The sequence below is a fragment of the Amblyraja radiata genome, chromosome 20 (genome assembly GCF_010909765.2).
Source record: "Amblyraja radiata isolate CabotCenter1 chromosome 20, sAmbRad1.1.pri, whole genome shotgun sequence".
Classification (NCBI taxonomy): domain Eukaryota; kingdom Metazoa; phylum Chordata; class Chondrichthyes; order Rajiformes; family Rajidae; genus Amblyraja; species Amblyraja radiata.
In genome coordinates this window covers 27,602,347-27,629,461 of record NC_045975.1, presented here as the reverse complement: position 1 = coordinate 27,629,461, position 27,115 = coordinate 27,602,347, and the positions used below count along the sequence as shown (strand labels likewise).

At 43.6% G+C, this 27,115-nt stretch overlaps 1 protein-coding gene across 1 annotated transcript in view; it reads right to left on the bottom strand.

Annotated features, from left to right (window-relative positions):
• Positions 1 to 27,115, bottom strand: part of LOC116984781 (kielin/chordin-like protein) — a 242,197-nt gene that overhangs the window by 78,419 nt on the left and 136,663 nt on the right. The window contains exons 17-19 of the mRNA XM_033039151.1: positions 19,726 to 19,839; positions 17,016 to 17,182; positions 5,822 to 5,909 (exon numbers count right to left, since the gene is read on the bottom strand). Of these exons, the coding sequence (XP_032895042.1) occupies positions 5,822 to 5,909; positions 17,016 to 17,182; positions 19,726 to 19,839 (369 nt within the window). The remainder of the gene's footprint in view (positions 1 to 5,821; positions 5,910 to 17,015; positions 17,183 to 19,725; positions 19,840 to 27,115) is intronic.

Sequence of the window (27,115 nt, the reverse complement as noted above, 5' to 3'; positions counted from 1 at the left end):
AGTTCAAATTTCCTACCAATCTGGGCTGGATGGGAACCAAGTTCTGAGAGGTGAACAGAGCTGCCTGCTATCTCTTAAATACAAATACAAAACAAAAGCATTCAGATGTCTGGCACAGACTCATGCATAAAGCTGAACAAATGGCCGTCAGACAAAGCACAGCCATTTACCAAAGAATTAGTGGGTTTCTCTGTCTATTCACAAATGGCATCAGATTATTTACAGAGTGCAACCAAACAGGAAGGCTTTGGTGATATCAGATTCCTAATCTCACTCTGTGCGTGGCAGGGAGCAATGGGCATTTGGACAACACTCCTTCCAAAGACAGTTTAAAAGCTAAGATTTGTCTTTCGTTCCATGCTGTATGTGACGTGCCATGTTAACTCAGCTGGGGGTCAGAACAGTTAAATACCACTTTTCTTTTCATTACTTCCTTAACATATATTTCTTCAGAGATATAGTATAACATTTTTAAAACAAAAAATGGTTCAAACAATTAAGAAAACAATAACATTTCAACTAAAAAATGTGACATCTGGGTCTCCATTTCAATCAGAATTCTTGCCATTAAAAAAAAATTAGCCATTGAGAAATCTTTAAAGAAGCAACCTTAAAATTGACTTGAAAAGTAGAGTCACCATCAGGAAGACATCAAAGGTACGCCCTTCAATCATTTATACTTATGATTTGTTTGAAACACACATCACGTTGTTAGAAGACCAGCGGGCGGAGGTTTGCTATATTTTAATTGAATTTACTGCCAGGTCTACACACTGCGGGGAGACAGGAGATGAAATATTTGAATGTGGACGGATGTGCACATCAGATTGTTGGATGACGGAGCTCAGGGTTCGCCTCCTGAGCTGCTTTGGTGCCCAGGCGTGAGTTGAGGTGGAGGGAGGTGGGGGGGATCAGGTTAAACTCACCCATTTGACAGAGGCAGAGGGTTACGAGGATCCAGCGAGACTCGGACTGCATGGCCACCACGCCACCGCCGCCTTGCTCCGACAACTTGTTGGATGTGGAGAGCCGAGACTGTCCCGCTGGTGGCCAACTTCCCCCTGCCCTCCGTCGCCGCTCCCAGCCGACCGGGACGGGCTGTGCATGGAGCCCGCCACCGGAGTCGTGTCTGACGCCTGGGCAGCCTGAGGGAGGCAGATGCACCCTGCCCGTGGAGTGGCCGCGGAGAGACTGCGGGGGGAGTACCTCACTCTGACTGTGATAGGGAGAGACAGAGGCGCGCACACACACACACACACACACACACACAGTGTGGAGTTCCACTGACTGACTGACTGTCTGTGTGTGGGTGGTGGGACAGGGAGAGAGAGAGAGAGACACACACACACACACAGGCAGCATGGAGTACCTTTAACTGTGTGTGTGGGGGAGAGAGACAGAGGCAGACACACACACACAACGGGCAGTGTGTACCTCAGTGTGTGTGTAGGGGAGAGAGAGACACAGAGACAGTGTGGACCTCTGACTGTGTAGGAAGGAGAGTGGGGGAGAGAGACAGAGAGAGAGAGAGGCACAGAGGCAGCGTGGTGTACTTCGGCGTGACTGTGGGGGAGAGAGAAAGAGTGCACAGGACCTCGGTCTATCTGTGTGTGTGGGAGGGAAGAGAGACTAAGCAGAATACATCGGTCTTATTGTGTGTGGGGCGAGAGAGAGGTGGGGGAGAGAAAGAGAGAGGTGGGGGGGGGGGGGGGGGGGGGAGAGAGAAATGGGGGAAGACGTATATACACACACAAACCAGAGTTTTACTGTGTATGTGGGAGACACAGATGGACTGAGCACAGTACCTCGGTCTTACTGTGTGTTGAGGGGAGAGGGGGAGAAAGAGACGTACACTCACAGAGGCAGAGTCTCTCAGCCTGTGTGAGAGGGAGGGAGGGAGAGAGAGACACACACACATACAAGGTGGATGTGAAATCTCACCTGCCTGTTTCAGTGACAGGCACCCGCCACCAGTGAATGAAGACACCCCCATCTGTCTCCCCCTCCTCTCCCTCCACTCTCCACCCCCCCTCTCCTCCACCCCCCCCCCCCTCCCTCCTCCCCCCCCCCCCCCACCTTTCCCTCCCAACTCCAGTCCCGTCCCTAACCCCTGGGAAACTTAAGGGAGCGACAATCAACTGCCACGGATACAAATAATGTAATACACAAGAAAGGGCAGATGCTGGTTGACAAAAAGTGAACACACGGTGCTGGAGTTACACAAAGACGCAGCAAAATTTGGAAATGTCATCTCGTCACCCATTTCTTCGCTCCAGAGATGCTGCCTGCCCGCTGAGTTAAAGAGTGCCCATGGTAGACTCACGAGTCACTAAGGTAAACGCACGGGCCACTACGTTCTTACAACGTGTTTAAATGTTTCAATTTTTAACTTCAGCAGTACATTTTACTCGTGGAAAACTTTAAACATGTTTGAATTTTTTCAAGAGTTAACAAGTTTCACGGGTACCTGCCGTTAGCGCCACGAGTCGTTAAGTTGCGTCCACGAGTTCCGACGTTCCCGCTACGTTAATTGTACGTGATTACCACGAGTTAAATTTGTTTTAATTTTGCTCGCACCGTGAGACAGGGGTTTGAAGGGCCGGTAAGTGGAACCCAAGTCATAATTTGCCAAGGTCAGCTGTAGGAGGCTACCCCATAGCACAAAGGCTGAATTGTGGCCGGGCGAGGAGAGAGATGATGGTTCGCCGACTGATACGAGGATCCGGATCGAGGCAACGGCCGCACGCCCTGCAGCAGCCAGGGGCTCGACTGGATTGGCTGCCTCTCTAATGACCGAGCACGCTGACCGGACACAGCCGGCAATGGCACTGAACAGTGAGGGACACCAACAACTTTGATTGGCCAAGCCGTCCTTGTTATGCCGCCTAGTCAACAGCCCTTCATGACCAGCAGCTTGGAGTTTGAAAATGCCACTAAAACCTGGCGACATTTGTATATTGTTGCAGTGCTCTATTTCTATACACTTTATACTAATCAGAAATTGTTTTTTTTATTTAATCAAAATTAAATTTATTCAAGGTAAAAAATATGTACCATAAAAGAACTGTGTAAAAATGCTTCTAACATTCTCGGAGGCTACACATACATTCAATTCTAAGATTGTGTTTATGAATAGTAATACATTACTGAACTGTATGCAAAAAATAATTTCACTGCACTTGGGGATATGTGCAATAAAACATAATTGAACCATTAAAATGAATGTTTGCAAACCTGCTTTAGATATTACAAGGTCAGTATCCAAAGCAAATCTGAGAATGTTTAACATCTTGCTACATAAGGAGATTCTACCAATATTATTTTTGGTGAATGATTCATTACAGCTTTCTATGGTAATTAAATAAATCAGGTGACATCATGTATACATGTCACAACCAAAATGATGTATGCCATGTATTTTCATGCGTTAGCGCTCAGAACTTTGTTAAAGACATTTTTAATCAATCTGTAAAGTTTCTCAGGAATACTATGTCATGTCCCTTCTTACAATGCACAGTTGAAAGCCTGCTTTAAATCTATGAAGTTGTACAACAATTGCAGTGGTCTATAAATATCTCGGAATATTTTTTAATCACAAAGAGTCACATACATTGGTTTATACCAATGTTACACTGTCTGAGAAAATAGTTTTCATTCACATTCAGTAAGTTCTTTCTTCTGGTTAGAGATATTTAGTTACATTCACTCTAATCTACTTATTTGAAAACTGCTGCACTGATTCAACCTTTGTAGCTGTCAAGTACCCGTTAATGTTGTTTTATAACCTTTGCCTCACTTTCACAATATATTCCTCATCCACCTGCAATAACTCTGTGGTTATAGTTTTTGATACCAAGAACCTTATGCTTTTACAAACTAATATAAACATTTATTTAATCTTTCAAGCAGTTCAGTATCAACTTCTCTACATTAAAAAAAATTTCATAGAACCAACAATGGGTTCAGTAAGAATTTATTTATTTAATTATTCTCCTACCCCTTAAAGGCACACAAACAACACAACAGAAGATGTACCAAAAATAATGCTGTTGACTAATTTATAAAATAACCTAAAATAACTATATATGTATTGTAAAGAATGGTTATTTCATTGGCAGATATAAATAATCAATCATTTTCAAGTTCATTCTCTATAGTCACACCGGCAAACGTGATGGAGAATTTCAAACAAACAGTGATGAGATGGATAAACTCATTGCTCTTGTTGCTTAAGGAGCAAATTCATTACAGAGCACTTCCTGGTAGACAAGTTTAATATCTCATTAAAAAAACAAACACATTTAACACTGTTGGTGCTGCACAGAAATGTCAGCCAAGTGGATTCTGTTCAAATTCTAGAAAACTGCTTGGATCAGAAATCTCAGATGTAACACAATAAAGATAGTTGTCATCTCCTGGGTCAATCCTCCGAAGTAGCTTGCTAATGTATTTTACCCAGTAGGATCTGATACCAAACCAACGGATAGTACATTACCAATTGTCTTGTGCTTCTTTAGTGGGATAAAAAGTTCACATTTTCTATCCTAATGTAAAATTTCAAACCTTGAAAAGATCAAGAAACACTGGTAGAACTATTTGGAATTGTGTGGCTGTAGGCAAATTCTGGATAATGGATCAGTTTTCTTAAACTCCAAACCTATTCTGTTCTTTGTATCCACCTTAGCTGTAATTGCTGAAGACAAAATGTGCAGTTTAACAAATATATAAGAATTTTCTCACAAATTGCGTATATGTCCTAAATTCAGGTAAGCCAACTTGAGAAACTCAGGAGACCTTTTGCCAATTAATACCTCAAAACCAGCATTAAATCCTGTTCATTACAAAAATGTCACAAATTGGTCTTGCATTGTAAAATGGCTAAGACAACTCTCCCCGTTCCCTGAAAAAATGGACTGCTTTACTTTCATCTGCCTCGCAAGATCCTGAAAGATTCCCTCCCAGAATTCTCAAAGATGCTAAATATTTTGGGGAATGCTAATGTCAGAGCCCACCCAAGCCAAAGACCTTGCTCCATTGAATGATAAAACAATCAAATATCATGGAGAAATGCCATAAACAATGATTACATCAGTTCAGGTGTGGTGGAGAGCTTTGCAAAAAATGTTTCCCTTAAAAAATAAATTACTAACAGAGCTCCCTAATTATATCTCCCTGTCAGCAGGGAATATAAGCTGAACCTGTCAGCACCCAATTTCAAGGGTAAAAAAAAATCCAGAAAATTGAGATGGGATCTCCCAACACAAGGAACCCATTAAACACATTTGAGAAATCTAGGCAAACAAACGTCTAATCTTCTATACGTCCATCTAGGTGAGCCTGTACGAGAAAGGAAATAAGCATTCACATGGGCATGTTGATTGGCCTCTTGGAACCCAGGAGGAAAAATGTGCTTAAATTCATGATCCATACACTTTCCAGTGGCTTAGGAAGTGTACATGTTGAAATATCCCAAGAAAGCTGTCTGGGGCTGCATGCAGACACACTGATTCACTCAAGTAAATTGGGGGGTTATTAAATCAGGCAGGAGAATGATAAGAAAACCAGCCAACAATTCCATTCATTAATTTAAATCCTCTAGTATTTTTTAAACCAGCTACAGGAAAGAACGGACCCAAGGCTGATGACGGACATGAATCTCCCCAACTCCAGTTATAAATGGAAAGGGACATTATGTCAGGGAAAATGTCCGAATGAGGCTCAGTGATATCAAGAGGAAGGGTTGGGGAAAGATTGACGATGAACTCTTGCCATTTTTCACATTAATCAATCATCTTACATTACATTGTAGGAATTTACTTACACTTGCAAACAGGACAGCAGACCCCTGGCAGCAGCTCCGTCTTGGTACAAGGTAGTGAAGGGCATGTGGTACATACGACTGATCCCAACTAGCGGAGGTAAACAGAGAGAAGAGAAAACAGATCTCATTTCCAATGCTCAAGGGAAAGAACAATAAAAAAAACAAGACAGGGTAAGTATTTTATGGGCTAAATTTTATTCAGGCACATAAGGACAGTAACAATGTTTGCCAATGAAAACTCATAATGAGCAATGAGATAACAACCCGATAATCTGTATTAATATGGCTAATGGAGATGAAATTATTGGTCAGAATATCAAGGAAAATTCTTCTTTTCTTTGAAGTAGTGCTTTGTGATTTCTTATGTTCTTCATCGGGCTTGTTTTTATCTATCTATCTATCTATCTATCTATCTATCTATCTATCTATCTATCTATCTATCTATCTATCTATCTATCTATCTATCTATCTATCTATCTATCTATCTATCTATCTATCTATCTATCTATCTATCTATCTATCTATCTATCTATCTATCTATCTATCTATCTATCTATCTATCTATCTATCTATCTATCTATCTATCTATCTATCTATCTATCTATCTATCTATCTATCTATCTATCTATCTATCTATCTATCTATCTATCTATCTATCTATCTATCTATCTATCTATCTATCTATCTATCTATCTATCTATCTATCTATCTATCTATCTATCTATCTATCTATCTATCTATCTATCTATCTATCTATCTATCTATCTATCTATCTATCTATCTATCTATCTATCTATCTATCTATCTATCTATCTATCTATCTATCTATCTATCTATCTATCTATCTATCTATCTATCTATCTATCTATCTATCTATCTATCTATCTATCTATCTATCTATCTATCTATCTATCTATCTATCTATCTATCTATCTATCTATCTATCTATCTATCTATCTATCTATCTATCTATCTATCTATCTATCTATCTATCTATCTATCTATCTATCTATCTATCTATCTATCTATCTATCTATCTATCTATCTATCTATCTATCTATCTATCTATCTATCTATCTATCTATCTATCTATCTATCTATCTATCTATCTATCTATCTATCTATCTATCTATCTATCTATCTATCTATCTATCTATCTATCTATCTATCTATCTATCTATCTATCTATCTATCTATCTATCTATCTATCTATCTATCTATCTATCTATCTATCTATCTATCTATCTATCTATCTATCTATCTATCTATCTATCTATCTATCTATCTATCTATCTATCTATCTATCTATCTATCTATCTATCTATCTATCTATCTATCTATCTATCTATCTATCTATCTATCTATCTATCTATCTATCTATCTATCTATCTATCTATCTATCTATCTATCTATCTATCTATCTATCTATCTATCTATCTATCTATCTATCTATCTATCTATCTATCTATCTATCTATCTATCTATCTATCTATCTATCTATCTATCTATCTATCTATCTATCTATCTATCTATCTATCTATCTATCTATCTATCTATCTATCTATCTATCAAACTCTCGCCCCATCCGTCCGGCTGCCTTTCTGCCTTTCGATTTGTTCCCGCCGTGTGATGTCACAATGCCCGATGCTCGCAGACGTCCAATCGCGATGCCCGGCGCTCGCAGACGTCCAATCGGAATGGATCCATTTACATGTACGGCTTCCGGCCGCATTTCTTCCATTGATTCCCTGCAACTCCGAAACCGGACGCAGAATCGCCGACATCTTTTCCATTTCGGTAGAGATTTCACTTTTCTTTCTAAGTATCCGCTCCTCATTACATTTCGTCATGTTTAAGTGCACGTTTTTAATCAAATCCTTCTCCCCTCCCCCCCCCCCCCCCCCCCCAATATTTCAAAAATAAACTGGCTTCTCAACCATAGAATCAGCACCAGCCCCTGGTCAACATTCCATCGTGTTATGTTACAATGCCCGATGTTCACATATGTCCAATCGGAATGGAACCATTTACATATGCCTATGCAGGAGCCCCAGCCAATGGTGAACGTTCCATCGTGTGATGTCACAATGCCCGATGCTCAAAGACATCGTTGCCATAGAGAGGGAGTACAGAGAAGGTTCACCAGACTGATTCCTGGGATGTCAGAACTTTCATATGAAGAGAAACTGGATAGACTCGCCTTGTACTCGCTAGATTTTAGAAGGTTAAGGGGGTATCTTATAGAAACGTATAAAATTCTTAAGGGGTTGGACGGGCTAGATGCAAAAAAAATTGTTCCGGATGTTGGGGAAGACCAGAACAAGGGGTCAAAGTTTAAGGATAAGGGAGAAAGCAGAATCGCCAACATCTTTTCAATTTCGGTACAGATTTCACATTTCTTTCTAAGTATCCGCTCCTCATTACATTTCGTCGTGTTTAAGTACACGTTTTTAATCAAATCCTTCCCCCCCCCCCCCCCCCCGTTTTTCAATAATAAACTGGCTTCTCACCCATACAAGCAGCCATTTCAGTAGACATTTCACTTTCCCTTCCAGCTATCCACTCCTCATTACATTTCGTTATGTTTATGTCCATTTTTTAAATTAAAACCTTCACCCCCCCCCCCCCCCCCGCCCCACTCACTCATTTTGTCGCCTCCTGCTGGCCAGCGACCATAACGGCTGCTGGTGCCCGCAGCACAACCTCAAGCGACGCCATTTAAAAACGGCCTTTCGGGAACGGTTCTACTTCGAGGACCACGTCTCCCGTGGGGGCTGCGGGTAGGCAACGGCTGCGTTGGGGCATTACACTTTTAAGGCTCTGTGTGTGGGGATGCTTCGTGTGTGTGATGCCGCCCCGCCACCCCTCCCCCCCCGCCTTGCCAAGACGGACCCGACTTCGACGACTTCAAGATACGCTATTTTAAGACGGCCGGGACCCGACTTCGACGACCACGTCTCCGCTGGGGGCTACAGGTAGGGAACTGTGTTTATACACTTTTCCAACTCTGTGTGTGGGGGTGGTTAGTGTGTGTGATGCAACCCCCCCCCCCAGTGGGGGCTACGGGTAGGGAACGGCTGCGTTGGCTAAAGGGATCAAGGGGTATGGAGAGAAGGCAGGTACATCACTCTCCCTACCCCTCCCTCCCTCCCCACTCTTCCACTTCTCTCCCCCTTCCCCTCCACTCTCCCTCCCCACTCTTTCCCCTCTCTCCCCCACCCCTCTCCCTCCTCCCCATCTTCCCCATCCCTCCTCCCCCACATCTCTCCCCCCATCTCTCACCCCCTACCCCGCTCTCCTTTCCCTCCCAAATCTATCCCATTTCCTCCTCCTCCTCTCCCCCCCCCTCTTCTCAACCCCCCCCCCCCCCCCCGCAAACGCCGTTGGGGAAACAGACCCAACGCGTCTGCACTTGGTCTAGTCTACTATTAAAACTCTCGTGCCATCCGACCGGCTGCCGTCCGGCTGCCTTTCTGCCTTTTGATTCAGTTGACTTTCTGCCTTTTGATTTGTTGACGGCTGCTCCTTCCTATCAGCTTCCAACACACTTCGAAACAAACTTGCAAGACAGGAACACTCAGAACCTTTCACTGCTGCAGCAGGCAGGGGAGGTGCGATTGGATTTGTTTTTAAATCCACTGCTGAGGGAGGCAGGGGAGTGCTGGAATCTTACATTTGGGAACGGCTTCAGTTCCATTGGAGGAGACGGGTGCATGGTGGAATATTGGGTTGGGGGATCACACCATTGGGGGAGCAGACCCAACGGGTCTGCACTTGGTCTAGTCTTATATTAAAACTGTGTGTCTGTCGCCTGCCGTCCGTCCGGCTGTCTGCCTGCCTTTCGATTCGTTCCCATCGTGTGATGTCACAATGCCCAATGCTCGCAGATGTCCAATCGCAATGCCTGATGCTAGCAGATGTCCAATCGGAAAGGATCCATTTACATGTACGGCTTCCGGCTGCATTTCTTCCTTTGATTCCCTGCAACTCCGAAACAAGACGCAGAATCGCCGACATCTTTTCCATTTCGGTAGAGATTTCACTTTTCTTTCTAAGTATCCGCTCCTCATTATATTTCGTCGTGTTTAAGTACACGTTTTTAATCAAATCCTTCCCCCCCCCCCCCCCTCCTATATTTCAAAAATAAACTGGCTTCGCACCCATAGAAGCAGCACCAGCCCCAGCCCCTGATGAACGTTCCATCGTGTGATATCACAATGCCCGATGCTCACAGATGTCCAATCGGAATGGATTCATTTACATATGCCTTTGCAGGAGTCCCAGCCCATGGTGAACGTTCCAACGTGTGATGTCACAATGCCCAATGTTCACATATGTCCAATCGGAATGGATTCATTTACATATGCCTTTGCAGGAGCCCCAGCCCCTGGTGAACGTTCCATCGTGTGATGTCACAATGCCCAATGCTCAAAGACATTGTTGCCATAGAGGGAGTACAGAGAAGGTTCACCAGGCTGATTCCTGGAATGTCAGGACTTTCAAATGAAGAAAGACTGGATAGACTCGCCTTGTACTCGCTAGATTTTAGAAGATTGAGGGGGTATCTTATAGAAACGTATAACATTCTTAAGGGGTTGGACAGGCTAGATGCAGGAAGATTGTTCCGGATGTTGGGGAAGACCAGAACAAGGGGTCACACTTTAAGGATAAGGGGGAAATCCTTTAGGACAGAGATGAGAAAAAAAATTTTCACACAGAGAGTGGTGAATCTCTGGAATTCTCTGCCACAGAAGGTAGTTGAGGCAGTTCATTGGCTGTATTTAAGAGGGAGTTAGATGTGGCCCTTGTGACTAAAGGGATCAGGGGGTATGGAGAAAAGGCAGGTACAGGATACTGAGTTGCATGATCATATTGAATGGTGGTGCAGGCTAGAAGGGCCGAATGGCCTACTCCTGCACTTAATTTCTATGTTTCTATGTTTCCCTCACCTCACCCCTCTCCCTCACCCACCCATCCCTCTCTCCCCCACCCCCCTTCCCTCTCTACCACCTGTCCCTCTTTCACCACTCCCCCTACCCCTCCCTCCCCACTCTTCCACTTCTATCCCCTTAACCCACCCCTCTCCCTCTCCCACCCCTCTCTCTTCCCCTCCCTTCCCCTCTCTCCCCCACCCCTTCCCCTCTGTCCCTCTTCCACCACTCCCCCGTCCCTCTTCTACCACTCCCGCTACCCCTCTACCCCTCCCTCCCTCCCCACTCTTCCACTTCTCTCCCGCTCTCTCCTCCCCCTCTCCTCACCCCTCTCCCCCACCCCCCTTCCCTCTCTACCCCACCCCCCTTCCCTCTCTCCCCCCACCCCCTTCCCCCTATCCCTCTGTCCCTCTTCCATCACTCCCCCTACCCCTCTCCTCCTCCCTCCCCACTCTTCCACTTCTCTCCCCCTTCCCCTCCACTCTCCCTCCCCACTCTTTCCCCTCTCTCCCCTCACTCCTCTCCCCATCCCTCCCTCCTCCCCCCCATCCCCCCCTCCCCCACGTCTCTCTCCCCATCCCCCTCTCTCACCTCCTACCCCGCTCTCCTTTCCCTCCCAAATCTGTCCCGTTTCCTCCTCCTCCTCTCCCCTCCCTCCCCTCTTCTCACCTCCCCTCCCCCACCTGTGTGTTTGGGGGGTGGTTAATGTGAGTGTGATGCCTCAGCCCCCCCCCCCCCCCCCCCGCAAACGCCGTTGGGAAACAGACCCAACGGGTCTGCACTTGGTCTAGTATCTTATTAAAAGTACAGTACCTTCAGCAGCCCTGAACTCTCTCTGTATTGCACTGATCTACAATCCTAAAATGTGTGTTCAAATATGGCAGGAGGAATATCAGCTGAAGAGGAAAGACCTATGCTGGGTTCCCTTTCACCATGCAGCTATAATCCCAGGGAACACACGTTTCTTTAATTGTCTGAGCATTTGAAAAGCAAAGACAGTGCACACAACTGCAATAAATCATGTACAGGGCAGTGTCATTTTGGCCACTCTCTAGATCTCCACTGGACAACTATGAGTAATCCTAAAATGCTTTTCTTCTCTATTTAGCCGAAATATTCCATACCAAGAACACAATAAAATGTACTTAATTTAGATGAATGAAGAGTTTAAGATGCAGGTAACTGCAAGTTGGATTTTCTTCCTTTCTTGGCCAGAATCACAAATTCTTATGTGGGAGACATAATGTGGTTAATGTGAGTGTGATGCCGCTGCCCCCCCCCCCCCCCCCCCCCGCAAACGCCGTTAGGGAAACAGACCCAACGGGTCTGCACTTGGTCTAGTTAATATATAAAACTCTCGTCTCATCCGTCCGGCTGCCATCCGGCTGCCTTTCTGCCTTTTGATTCGTTCCCATCGTGCGATGTCACAATGCCCAATGCTCGCAGATGTCCAATTGCTGCATATTTAAACATAGAGTTTCTATGTTTCCCTATCCGCACCCCTCTCCCTCTCCCACCCATCACTCTCTCCCCCACCCCCCTTCCCTCTCTAACCCCACCCCCTTCCCTCTCTCCCCCTGCCCCCTTCCCCTCTGTCCCTCTTCCACCAGTCCCTCTACCCCCCCTCCCCACTCTTCCACTTCTCTCCCCTTACCCCACCCCTCTCTCTCCCTCACCCCTCTCTCTTCCCCTCCCTGTCCCACCCTTTCCCCTACCCCTCTGTCCCTCTTCCACCACTCCCCTGTCCCTCTTCCACCACTCCCGCTAACCCTCCCTCCCTCCCCACTCTTCCACCTCTCCCCCTTCTCTCCTCCCCCTCTCCCTCTCCTTACCCCTCTTCCATCCCTCTCTCCCCCACCCCTTCCCTGCCTACCCCACACCCTTCCCTCTCTCCCCCGCCCCCTTCTCCTCTGTCCCTCTTCCACCACTCCCCCTACCCCTCCCTCAGCCACTTCTCTCCCCTTACCCCACCCCTCTCCCTCCACCACCCGTCTCCCCCTCCCTTCCCCACTCTCCCCCACCCCTTTCCCTACCCCTCTGTCCCTCTTCCACCACTCCCCCTGTCCCTCTTCCACTACTCCTGCTACCCCTCTCCCCCTCCCTCCCTCCCCACTCTTCCACCTCTCCCCCCCTCCCCCCCCCCACACTCTTTCCCCTCTCTCCCCCCACCCCTCTCCCCCTCCCATCCCACTCTCCCCCTCCCTCCACACTCTTCCCCTTCTCCCTCCTCATTCCCTTGCCGTGCAAAGTCTCTGTCTTTAAGAAGGAACTACAGATGCTGGAAAATCGAAGGTAGACATAAAAAAAGCTGGATAAACTCAGCGGGTGCGGCAGCATCTATGGAGCGAATTGAATGGTCAACGTTTTTGGCCGAAACCCGGAAGAAGGGTTTCGGCCAAAAACGTTGCCCTTTTCCTTCGGTCCATAGATGCTGCTGCACCCGCTGAGTTTATCCAGCTTTTTTGATGTTGTACCAGCCTCTCTCTCTCTCTGCCCTTTTCTCTTCTCTCGACTCATGCACGCCCGCTCCAACCCCTCCCCCCCCCCCTCACCTCTCTCCCCATCCTCTCCTCCCCCTCTTCTTCTCCCACCCCCTCCCCCTCTCCCTCTCCACCCTCCTCCTCCCCTTTCTCACACAATATTTTTTGTGGGTGCGGGTCCAGTGTGTGTGACTGTTTGTGGAGGCGGCCAAGATGGAAGAGGGGTAAGAAGACGCTCATCTGTTTGTGGAGGCGCGTGCTTAGTATGTGGCCAAAGATCTTATAGCGGAGCTCTCCACTACAAGATCTTTGTGTGTGACGACACACGCTCCCCCCCCCCCCCCCCCCCCCTTTGGTGCAGGAGGCGCGCGCAGCATCTGAACGCTCAGCGATTATTCGAATTCTTCACTAACCGTCATTCTGACTTTGCTTGTGAAGCGAAAAGTCCTGAATTGCATTTGTCTGATGCAGGAAGTTTGTTCCCGATGTTGGGGAAGTCCAGGACAAGCGGGTCACAGTTTAAGGATAAAGGGGAAATCCTTTAGTACTGAGATGAGGAAAACATTTTTCACACAGATAGTGGTGAGTCTCTGGAACTCTCTGCCACAGAAGGTAGTTGAGGTCAGTTCATTGGCTATATTTAAGAGGGAGTTAGATGTGGCCCTTGTGACTAAAGGGATCAGGGGGTATGGAGAGAAGGCAGGTACAGGATACTGAGTTGGATGATCGGCCATGATCATATTGAATGGTGGTGCAGGCTCGAAGGGCCGAATGGCCTACTCCTGCACTTAATTTCTATGCTTCTATGTTTCCCTCTCCTCACCCCTCTCCCTCTCCCACCCATCCCTCTCTCCCCCACCCCCCTTCACTCTCTACCCTATCCCCTTCCCTCTCCCCCCGCCCCCTTCCCCCTACCCCTCTGTACCTCTTCCACCACTCCCCCTACCCCTCCCTCCCCACTCTTCCACTTCTCTCCCTCACCCCACCCCTTTCCCTCCATCACCCCTCTCTCTCCCCCTCCCTCCCCTCTCCACCCCCACCCCTTCCCTGTACCCCTCTGACCCTCCCCACTCTTCCACCTCTCCCCCTCCCACTATCCCTCCCCATTCTTTCCCCCCTCTCCCCCTCCTCTCTCCCCCTCCCTCTACACTCTTCCCCCTCCCTCCACACTCTTACCCCTCCCTCCTCCTCTCCGTTCCTATCCCTCCCCCCCACATCGCTCTCCCCTCCCCATCCCTCTCTCCTCCCTCTCTTCCACTTCACTTCTCTCCCCCCTTCCCCCTCCACCCTCCCTCCCCACTCTTTCCCCTCTCTCCACCCACCCCTCTCCCCATCACCCGCCCCCTCACCCACATCTCTCTCCCCATCCCCCTCTCTCACTCCCTACCCCTCTCTCCTTTCCCTCCCAAATCTGTTCCATTTCCTCCTCCTCCTCTCCCCTCCCTCCCCTCACCTCCCCTCCCCCACCTGTGTGTTTGGGGGGTGGTTAATGTGAGTGTGATGCCTCAGCCCCCCCCCCCCCCCCCCCGCAAACGCCGTTGGGAAACAGACCCAACGGGTCTGCACTTGGTCTAGTATCTTATTAAAAGTACAGTACCTTCAGCAGCCCTGAACTCTCTCTGTATTGCACTGATCTACAATCCTAAAATGTGTGTTCAAATATGGCAGGAGGAATATCAGCTGAAGAGGAAAGACCTATGCTGGGTTCCCTTTCACCATGCAGCTATAATCCCAGGGAACACACGTTTCTTTAATTGTCTGAGCATTTGAAAAGCAAAGACAGTGCACACAACTGCAATAAATCATGTACAGGGCAGTGTCATTTTGGCCACTCTCTAGATCTCCACTGGACAACTATGAGTAATCCTAAAATGCTTTTCTTCTCTATTTAGCCGAAATATTCCATACCAAGAACACAATAAAATGTACTTAATTTAGATGAATGAAGAGTTTAAGATGCAGGTAACTGCAAGTTGGATTTTCTTCCTTTCTTGGCCAGAATCACAAATTCTTATGTGGGAGACAGAGCGATTCTGCTTTCTAGTCTACTTGCTCCCTCAGTGGATATCACTTTGAGAGGCAAGAATGTGTCTCCCGCTGCAGTTGTGCCAGTTTCAACTATTATGCAGATCCATTTTCAAGAAATAGCCTTGCTTTCTGCCTGAAGGCAGGACAAGAGCCCACAATGCTCGACATTCATGTATAGCAAACTGTACACATATTATATATGGTATGCTCTAAGGCATTGAGAATAACACTTCTGATATGTCCACTACTTACTGCACATACAACTCCAACGTATTAATTATAAAATAACATGTTGTTTGTTATTGGGTGTAGTAATACTACATATACTTTAGATAATGATGCGATGCACATCTCTGATGTATAATTTCATTCCAATCAATTCATCACTGCAAGGTAAAAAGCACAATATCGACTCACCAAAAATAAGCAAGGCGCCTTAGATCCAAGTTTCCAGTGCAAGATTTATTATGTACACTTAGCCCTCAAAATGAATTTATTTGGGGAGTAAACAGGGAATTGAAAAACTATGAACTTGAAACCCCAAAAGTGGGAGATAAAAAGGCCAAATGGCTTCCAGCAATATAGAAATGTATTTCTTTTATGTCTGCTTTCAGAAGAGGAAATGAACAAGCTTGCTGCTGAAATGTTGAATCAGGAAATATGGGCGGCAGAGAAGTGGTGTTGGGTGTAGCAAAGAAATTCGCAACTGTGCAATGGTAACCCACATTCCAGCACAGGATTAGCTCCTTTTTGCAGTAGATCAGCAGAGAAGCAGTAATTGGAACATAATAATTAGAAAAAGTAATTAATGCTCCCTGACCTGCAGAATTACTCCAGCACTTTGTGTCTTTTTTTTTGAAAGCCAGCAAATGTAGTTATTTGCATCCATATTAATTAACCCTTTCTAATTTCACATACAAGATCAAAAATACCTATTCCCTTGCAGTTTCCTCAAATAAATAATGTAGAAAACTATTCCTTACCCACTTCACAAATTATTCTCCACAATATTGCAACTGGTTTCTAGTTTGTGCAGATCATATATACCTAGAAATCCCATGATTTTAGCGAGGAGCTGAGAAATGGTAGTGTGAGGAAGAACAGAAAAACTAGTCAGCCTCGTTTGGGCATGAGTGGACCATAAAAATGTAATTTGACCACAATTCTTTTAACTTTTGCACCAATTATTCACTTGCTAAGAGTCCTACACTTTTTGATTCTTCCTGAGCCAACACCGAAACCTCCACAAAAGCAAAATCTGCTTTGAATTAACATTTCCGCAATAAATGGATGTCAAGGTATATCATAAGCATACAAAATAATCAAAATGCTTTTGCACATTACTCCAGAGTTGGTATGCTCTGTGCCTTTGCCAGCCCTTGAGTTAGTCTAATATCTGCTGTAAGGCAGGCGAAAGACTACAGACTACAGGCAGTAGGAGAGATTTCTGATTGCTCCAAAGAATGAACTTGGACAGTCCCATACCCTATCTTGACAAGGCAGCAGGAATCTCCTGGGGTTAGTGATAGTCAACCGAAGAGAAAAGCAAGGGTGGGAATATTATTAGTGCCCTCTTGAGAGAGGTCAACTCTCTCAACTTGAGAGAAGTCAACTTGTATTCAAATGGCCTCTGCCAACTGTGCGACACCAAGCAATGCCTATCCTTAGGAATCGAAGGGTCACGGGTCATCTTAAGCTGAATCACTCCACTGCACCCTCCCCCAAGGAATCAAATAAATGTTTAGAGCCTCTTACCTCACAGGTGCACTCAACACAGTCAGACACTGTCCAGGTGCTGCCATCCTGATGTAAGCTCTCATTAAACCTGCAGGATGTTGGCGGTGTCCAGGGAGTGCCCAGAATAGCAGCTGGGAAAGGTTGCTTGAGAGATTCCATTACTGGACCTGGGGCAAGTGGGGGTTCTGCAAAATAACACATTACAATTCAGTATCGATATATCCATAGGGCTGAATACCTCCAATTAAACTTGAATGTGTTTGTTCAATCTTCAGAAAATACCAATGGAAGAAGGATTGTCAGATGGCACAATTTCTGGGTGGAAGAACAAAAAACTGTCGAGGCACAAGCCCATGAAATTGATTAGCAACACAAACGTTAAACATCCATTGTCCAAATAGCATTATAAAATTGGATCTAAGCATTCTTTGCAAAAGATCATTTATCTTTCTGTCAACTAATTACAGCTCATTCTCCATAGGAACATCCGAGGGAACACTAAAATACAGTCCAACAGTTTATTTTGCCTACGTTATGTTATGTCAACGACATTCACAATGGTGCAGTGTATATGTCATTAATTTGTGCTTAAAAAAAAGGAGAAAGGAGAAACATGAAAGACCTGTAAGATATTATAGAGAAATGGCAGTTCTTGAAGAAACATGAACAAAATGTTATGATACATTCCCAGTGCCACATGCCAATTAAGTTTACATGTGGTGGAGTACTTGAAATTTATGACAGCAGATAAAGGAGCATCTGATGGAGTGTTTGGGCATCAAAAAAACAGTCAATGGTTCCAAGACTTGAGAAGGTCCCGATAATGTTGCTTGTGAATATCCTTGGGGAATGTGATGAGTGTCAGCATCAGTCACTTTCATGATACAAGATTAATCTTTTACTGATATTTCTTACTCAGCCTGAAAGGAGCCGAAGAGGCGATGTTGAGTATCTACTGATAATACTGTTTGTCCAGGCTCCTTTTACTAACCTACATGGATTGGATGAGAACGTACAATGCATGATCAATAAGTTTACACATGACACTAGAGTAGGTGGTATTGTAGATAGTGAAGATGATTGTCAAAAAATTGCAGAGGATCTTGATAGATTGGACAGGTGGGCTGAGAATGATTAATGGAGTTTAATACAGATAAGTGCAAGGTGCTGCATTTTGGGAAGTCAAACCAGGGTACAGTGAATGGCAAGGCTCCAGGGAGTGTTATAGCACAGAGTGATCTGGCAGTGCTGATACATAGTTCCTTGAAAGTGGAGTCACAAGTAGATATGGCAGTCAAGGTGGCTTTCAGCACGTTAGCTTTCATCAGTATTGGGCATTAACGTTGGGAGGTCATGTTATAGTTGTAGAAGACATTGGTTAGACCACACTTAGAGGATTGTGTTCAGTTTTGGTCACCCTGTTATAGGAAATACGTTGTCAAGCTGGAAAAGGTGCACAAAGGATTTATGAGGACGTAGCTGGGGTTCGATGGCCTGAAATTTAGGGAGAGGATGAGGGGTGATGTTGTAGAGGTATATAAGATAATTAGAGGAATAGATACATAGGATAGGTTTAGAGGGATATAGGGCAAATGCACGCAGGTGGGACTAGTGTAGATGGAGCATGGTGGGCAGCTTGGGAAAATTGGGCCAAAGGGCCTGTTTTCACGCTGTATGACTTCATGTTTCTATTTACAACCGCAGAACTTGACAAATGAAACGGAAGGAGGGAAAGTCAATGTTTGTAGTAATATTTACTGCAACAAAGAATGATATTGGTTGTGTCAAATGTCATGATGCAGGGACAAGCTTTATGAAACGGAGGAAATATTTATCCTCTAACTTTAGGCTACTGTGCTTTCAACACCATTTGTATTCGCCCTGCATCTGGAGTTCTGTTTGCTTCTTCATTCATCGCTGCTTCACGTCCTCTTGCCTGATAAGAATTCTCAGAAGGATCTCCATAAAGAATTGAATTGGTCTGAAAATTCTATGGTCTCCATTAAAGGCAACTGAATAAACCAAAGCCCTCATTTGCAGTATAGGGCCAAAAAAAGCTTCAAAAGCTTATCACTTTTGAACAATGCTAAAATATCTGCACATCACTGGGTTTGGGGCCTTCTGTCTTATGTATTGCACATTTAGCTTAGGCGTGGCATTAGGAATTCGCAAAGCAGATGTGTGAGGAGAAAATTGGCACATTGACAGAAGGGTCTGAATGCAATTCACGTTGGTCCCTGTTCTACCCACTGTCCACCCTCATACTGAAGCTTCAGGGGAAGTACCTTACCGATGTTGTTCCTGGGATGTAAATAAATGTAATCCATTTCATAGACTTCATATTCTCCCTTCCAACCTTAGCATCTCAGAAATTGCTTCATCCCCAACTTCCTCAGTTCTGGTGATAGATGACTAACACAAAACTTTAACAATCTCCCCACTAATATTGTTTTAGCCACCACCAACTTACAGCTTTGTGATTTAAATATGCTAAGATAATGTAGAATGGCTGAAATGCATTGAATTCCATTCTTGCAGCACTAAATTAATATTTCACAAATATAACTAACATTCCTCAACAGATCTAAAGGAGCCGAATAGCGTCAGGTTTCAGAAGATTAGCGTAACACTTTGTTTTCACCACTTATATTGCTACCTGTTATCATATTCCACCTGAATACAATGGAATGTTGCCCAATGGCTGTCTGTACATTCTCTCTGTACATACCTGTACAGGTGTTGTTCACATTTAAGCGAAAGCCATCCGGACAGGTACAATAGAAACTTCCCTCAGTGTTATGACAATGATGAGAGCATGGATTGGACAGGCACTCGTCAATATCTGAGAAGGCAAAATGATCCACATCTAGCGATACTCAATTCATTAATCTTTGGCAACCTGAATAAACTAAACTCGCATTTTAGCACAATATTTTCAGGCATAGAGGAAGAGAAGTATAATTAGTGAGCAGTCGGAAGGTCATTGCATTCGAGCAATTTATTGGAAATGTATCCAACACATGAGCTGTATGCTCAAAGCCTATGGTGCTCAAAGCCTTTGGCTTCATCCTCAAAATAGTTGAAAGTGTGGATCAGGAAACTATGCTACATAATTCATAACTAGTGAGGCATCAACACCACTGAGAATCACAACAAAAAAATACTGCCAACATTGCATGAAATTTGAAATTAAGACATTAAGTGCAGGAAACACTTAAATGGTTGGTCAGTGACCGTGGAGAGTTATCATTTCAGTGTGAACCTTTCAAATGACAATGGCTGCGACAATAATCCATGACAGAGTCTATTCAAAAAGTGTTTTTAAAAAAACATTGGATTGTGAAGATTTATGGAATCTCTAGGATGTGAAGTATTTTGTCTGCAGACATCCAAAATCATTTGAACAAATCAGAGTTTCAAATAGTTGCCAAAAAACATCTCAGCTCTGAGCCAGCTTAAGAATTTACACAAATAACTTTGAACCAATTTTTTCAAGCATAGGACTCTCTTGGCACCATTGAATATACATAAGACAATGCTGCAACTGCACAGAGATCCAAAGCTCAAGCAAATGCTTATGCAACTTGTGGAATATGGCTGCCTATACTCTGTATTCTTACATTAAGGAAATTGAGTCATATCGCTATACACCCGAGAAATAAACCCAACTTGTTCTGACCAAGTTGACCTAATTAAGCTAGTCCCAATTTCATGTGCCTGGCCCAATTCACTCCACAGCTTTCCTATCCACACCTGTCTAAGTGTATTTTAAATGTCGCTATTGTGCCATCTCTTCTTCAGGTAGCATCTCCCATGGAAACACTGCCCTCTATGTACAAGAATTTCCATTTTAAATCGTTCCCCTCTCACCTTAAACTTATGCCCACAGGTTTTAGACCATGGGGAAAAGACTATGGCTATTCACCAATCTATGCACCTCATGATTTTCATGTTTCAAAGGTATTTTATTGTCACATGTACCAATTAAAGTACAGTGATATGCAAATTACCATACAGCCATACGGGAAAAAAAGCAACAAGATACACAATTGCATAAAGTTGCATAAACTGCACAACTGCATAAACATAAACATCCACAGTGGATTCCCCACATTCCTCACTGTGATGGAAGGCAAAAAAGTCCAATCTTCTTCCTCCCGCGGTCCGAGCAGTCAAACCATCCGTCCCTGTGTGATTTGTGCCAAATGCATTATAGCTCTCTAAATGTTCTCTAATAAAATTCCAGCCCGTGGTCAATTCTCCCTCCCACTGAACTTGGCAGTAAAATAATAAAACTGTGTGAAATAAAACCGATAAAACATAAAGCACACACTGTGCTGGTTTCATCACCATGGAAATTATGCATGGCTGATCTGAAGCAGACACAAACTATCCACAGTGAATCACTTTCTGTTAGAGATTCATATCTAGTGTTGTGCTATACTCACTTCATACCTTCATTAATAAAACACGAGTGAATTTTATCATCACTGAGTGTTATCCTCTCTAATCATCCATAATAAAAACATGAACTTATCCGATTGTTAATGATTGTTTAAGATAATTTACAAGATTGCCCACAGATTGGCAAAAGTGTCACCTCTATAGAACATTAAGTTACTGCAGAACTGCTGTGATCTCTCATCCCCACTTGTTTGGTAACTGTTCTTTTAATCTTTATTCCACCAGAGCCAAATAAAAATGAAAAGAAACCTTGGAAATTTTACATGGAAAAAGGAATAGAATCACAGTATATTTTTTTAAATCCAAAGAGAGGCTAACCACAAGTTGCGTTAATAAATAACACTTCATAGAAAAAACAATCAGACAAGATTTTTTGTATCAAGTCAGATGAAGTGATGATAGGGACAAAATGCTGGAGTAGCTCAGCGGGACAGGCAGCATCTCTGGAGAGAAGGACTGGGTGACGTTTTAGGTCGAGACCCTTCTTCAAACTGATGTCAGGGGAGTGGGCGGTACAGAGATAAAATGTAGTCGGGGACAGTAAGACTGGTCGGAGAACTGGGGAGGGGGTGGAGAGAGAGGGAAACCAAGTGCTACTAGTTAGAGAAGTCAATGTTCATACCGCTGGGGTGTCAGCTGCCCAAGCGAAATATGAGATGCTGTTCCTCCAATTTGCGCTGGGCCTCACTCTGACAATGGAGGAGGCCCAGGACAGAAAGGTCAGTGTGGGAATAGGAGGCGGAGTTAAAGCATCGAGCAACCGAGAGATCAGGTAGGTTTAGGAAGACTGAGTGGAGAAGTTTAGCGAAACGATCGGCGAGCCTGTGCTTGGTCTCGCTGATATACAGGATTCCACACCTGGAACACCGGATACAGTTGATAAGGTTGGAGGAGGTGCAAGTGAACCTCTGCCTCACCTGGAAAGACCGTCAGAGTCCTTGTACGGAGTTGAGGGGGGTGGTACAGGGAAAGGTGTTGCATCTCCTGTGGTTACAGAGGAAAGTACCTGGGGAAGGGTTGGTTTGAGTGGGAAGGGATGAGTTGACCAGGGAGTTACGTTGGGAATGGTCTCTGGGGAAAGCGGAAAGGAGTGGAGATGGGAAGATGTGGCAAGTTGTGGGATCCCGTTGGAGGTGGCGAAAATTTTCGGGGGATTATGTGCTGTCTAACTGCCTCAGAGGCCAGTGGAGGCCGGTTCACTGGAAACTTTCAAGAGAGCTAGATAGGGCTCTTAAAGATAGCAGAGTCAGGGGACATGGGGAGAAGGCAGGAACAGGGTACTGATTGGGGATGATCAGCCATGACCACATTGAATGGCGTTGTTGGCTCAAAGGGCCGAATGGCCTACTCCTGCACATATTGTCTATTGTATGCGACGGCTGATGAGGTGGAAGGTGAGGACAAGGGGGATTTTTTCCACTTCTATTTCTTATGTTCTTATGTAATGTTATTGATGGGCTGAGGGAGAGCAGAATCAGGCAAATTAACTGAAAGAGGCAATGGAAAGGTTAAGAAATTGTGGTATTTAAAGGTGCGTATTGACAATGTACATGTGGAGCTTTGGATGGTGTCAACTGGAAATTTACATGTTGTGTGGAAGAATATCAGCAAAAAAAAACATTAGTTCTGCAAATTATCTCTAGGTTATATGGCAGCAACCCAGACATATTGTTTTTTTATTTGAACTCCATGAGTAGAAGATGATCATCAAGTGATTAATATTTAAGAAGATTAGCAGAAAAGCCAGAGGCAACATGGGTGAGTGTGCTGCCTGATGGGGTGATAGAATCAGATCCAAAAGATACGTGCCTTCATACGAGAACTGGTCAAATACATTGAGGGATAAAAAAAACAGCAGCAATGTGAGGAAAGGCCAGGGGAATGAAACCAAGTAGATTACTTTTGAAAATGCTAACAGAGACACCTTGAACACTGTATATAAATAGGGGAAAAAGAGACAAAAAGATGCAAGTTTGAGAGTCTTGAGGTGGCAGCTCAGGGGTGGGTACAAACCCACTGGAAGTAGATCGAGAAACTATAAACGTAGGAGTCGAAGCAGGTGAGGGCAGTCTTAACCAACTGGACAAGGATCACACCATGCCAAGGGCAGTAGCAGTTTGAGATGAGATGGGGCAGTAGTTACAAATATAGTAATAGATAATATCAAGCACCTTGTCCTCCAATGGATATTATCTGCTCTATTTAATATGGTGCTTGTGTGAGGGATTCAAAAGCTATCCAAAAAGTTATACTAAACTTCCTCAGAAAGTTGCTTTTTACAGATTCTTGGAACAAAATTTGTATTCAGACAGATTCTTTGGTGCACCATCTCACTACGCATTTCCAATCTATGCATATAAATGATATGCATAGATTACTGCAGCCTCAGGCAACCAGATAAATTGTTGCATTTTCACCGGAACTGAAGACCAGCAGCCAGAACTGGAATATTTATCCTGTCAAATTTCAATGATGTGAATTATTTTGCAGCAGCCAATCAAATGAATTGTCTCAAATCTTGGCATGGAGGCAAACAATTGCATGTAACTGTTACATTCCCTCTTGCAAGTTTTCAGCCAGACTGTTTTAAAGCATTGGCACGAGTAGAAATGACAGGCAAGTACTGTGAAGCTCTGACATAAAAACCTACTCAGTAGTGCTGTGGTCAACACATCAACAAAAGACCAACACATGCAATTTGAAGCATTCCTCATCTTCCAGTGATCTATTTTCATGACAAAAATTCAGAGAAGTATATAAATAGGACCACTGATATGTGGCTCCTTTGAGTGAGACTTTGTCTGTGACTGGAACCTTACAAATATTTACCCTCAAACTTTTCTTGAGCATAAGCTAAGCCTTACAATCAAGCAGCGTCTTCAATGAGGGAATTGCTGATCTGTTAATGCATAAACTGTACTAGTGTCTGCACCAGAGGGTCCATCTACAAGGCAAAGCAACTGGCCAGTGATAAGGGTTTCGGCCCGAAACGTTGCCTATTTCCTTCGCTCCATAGATGCTGCTGCACCCGCTGAGTTTCTCCAGCACTTTTGTCTACCTGTCCAGTGATAAGATTGTCCAGTCAAGATTGGATACACAGGCACCATGCTTCATTTGCAATAAAACAAATTGTAGAGGAAAACCTTGCTAGAGCAATCCTCTATAGTGGACAAAGTTTGTTTCAGTTGGTCAAATGTAATTTTTCTTGTCATGTTTGGCCTCCCATATACATCTCAGCCACATGGGCGCAATCCCATTACAGAGGACCAGACTGTTAAAGTGAACATTTATTGGATATCAGTAAAGAAAATCAAATTTAATTTACTTTATAAGTAGGCATTTCATTTGGCTGAATTCTCCTCAACGAGAAAAAAAAACTTGCTGAGGATTTCAAATGAAAAAATCAGCAATCAATATTTATATCATATTAAGTTAATCCATTTTCATTTGCATTGATGCTTAGGGCTGGAATTGATTTCTGATTTCCATTACTTGCCGTGCCATTATTTAAAGTGAACAGAATATCGTAGCATTGGAAAAATATGTTTGACTTAAAAGGTTGCAAGTATTTAATTTTTCCCCCCAATTATTTTTGGAATATGCTTTGAAGCGAAGCGTACAGCATCCCCTCCCAAACCTCTTGTGTGCTCCTCCCAAACTATCCACGGCAGTAAAGTGCAGCTCATTTTAAAAACAGCTAACATCTGTGCCTGTCCTCTTTCTCTCTGGTCAAGAACCTATCTGACACTCCTATTAAAAATGTGGACTCGTTAATCTTCAAATAGGGTGATCAAGCATGCATCGTGTGCTACTTTTCCACAAGACAGTAAATTGTCATAATATTTCACAACTCATTCTTTAATTTTTGGAACAGATTATCTGGAGTATTTACAAGGAACTACAATCTGACCAATCCATACATGGGCAAGGTCTCCTATCCCAATCCATAAATGTTCATAAGCAGCTATCCAGAAATATTCATAAGCAGCTATCCAGAAATATTCATAAGCAGGCACTTTCAAAAGTAAATACATTTCAGGCTTGAAAGCAAATAAGTACTGACTTCATGTTGGGGCAAGCAAAGCCAAGATACTCCCATGCAGGAGCTGCATTAGCAAATCTAAGATCCCAACCATGTGCATAAGTAAACATAAGCAAGCAACCCAAACCCAACAAATAGGAAACAGATGGAATTCATAGCATAAACATAGCACAAAGGAAATGAAACACAATATATAATGAATCTAGCTCCATAAATCGCAGGCAAAGTTTTGAAGTGAAATGGTCTCACTTACTCATGCATATTTAAATCTCTGCATGTGCATTCATAAATTTGATGAAATATGTTCCTGTAGTTGCCAAGATACGTTGTGTATACTTTGGTATACTTTATGATGTAAGGCTATTCCAACAATCGAGATAGATAACACCAACATTGGCTTAACAGATGTTACCTGCAACTACATTTAATGCCTTACTAAGGAATGTTACACAATGTAATTTTGAATAAAATATCATATCAATTTTACCTAAAATATTATATCCGGACTGCAAAACCCTACTTCAGAAATAAACCAAAGATCAAAGGTTAGATCAATTAACAAACCAAAGTCAGGATTAATAACCAGGCAATTAATGTCATGTTTCTATCCACATTAGGCCAGACAACCAAAAGCTTCAGTCTCTTTCATTCCTATTGTTATTTGGATTCAATATATTAGACCTCCATATCCAATTTACTTTCAGACAACAACGACTTTCAACACCTGTAAATGAAGTCAATACATATCCTGCAAATGTATTGCTTTTTGTACCATAAATCTCTCCAATCCATTTTTTTTTATAATGATGCTAATTCATATCATCTGGTCATTCCCTCTAAATTTATTGTTACCCTTTTCTTCCAGAAGATATAATGTTACTGCACATAAACATAAAAATTAATTTAACACTCCTAAAAAGCAGATATAGTGGACATTTCCACTGATATTGTGGTGGTGATGGAAAATTACACTTACTTGACAAGCCGTTACACACTGATCATTGTGTTTATCAAGACACTATAGGGTGAAATCACACTAGAACGTAAAGCATTTGACAAATGAAGAATATTTGATCCATTAATTCCTTGTTGAATTTCTGGACAAGATCAAGCTAACAGGTAGCATGGGATTTATTAAAGCTAAAATTACATCAATATCCATTGAGAGTGAATAAAAAAGTGATTGTTTTCTTGGTATAATGAGAAGCATAAATAAAAAAGGCCATAAAACTAGGAAAATAATAGTTACATTTCTCACAATATATTCTGAAATGAAAAATAAAATTCTCAAATTTTATTCTGTCAATGAGGAAAGTAGAGCATGAAAGAAAGCTTGCGGGAAATATAAAAACTGACTAAAAGTTTCTGTACGTGTGTAAAAAGGAAAAGGTTAGTGAAGACGAATGTAGGTCCCTTACAGTCAGAGACAGGTGAATTTATAATGGGGAAACAAGGAAATGGCAGAGCAGTTCAATGACTACTTTGGTTCTATCTTCACTAAGGAAGACACAAACAAACTCCCGGAAATTCTAGGGGACCGAGGATCTAGTGGGATGGGGGAACTGAAGGGATCCACATAAGACAGGAAATGCTGTTAGTTAAATTGTTGGGA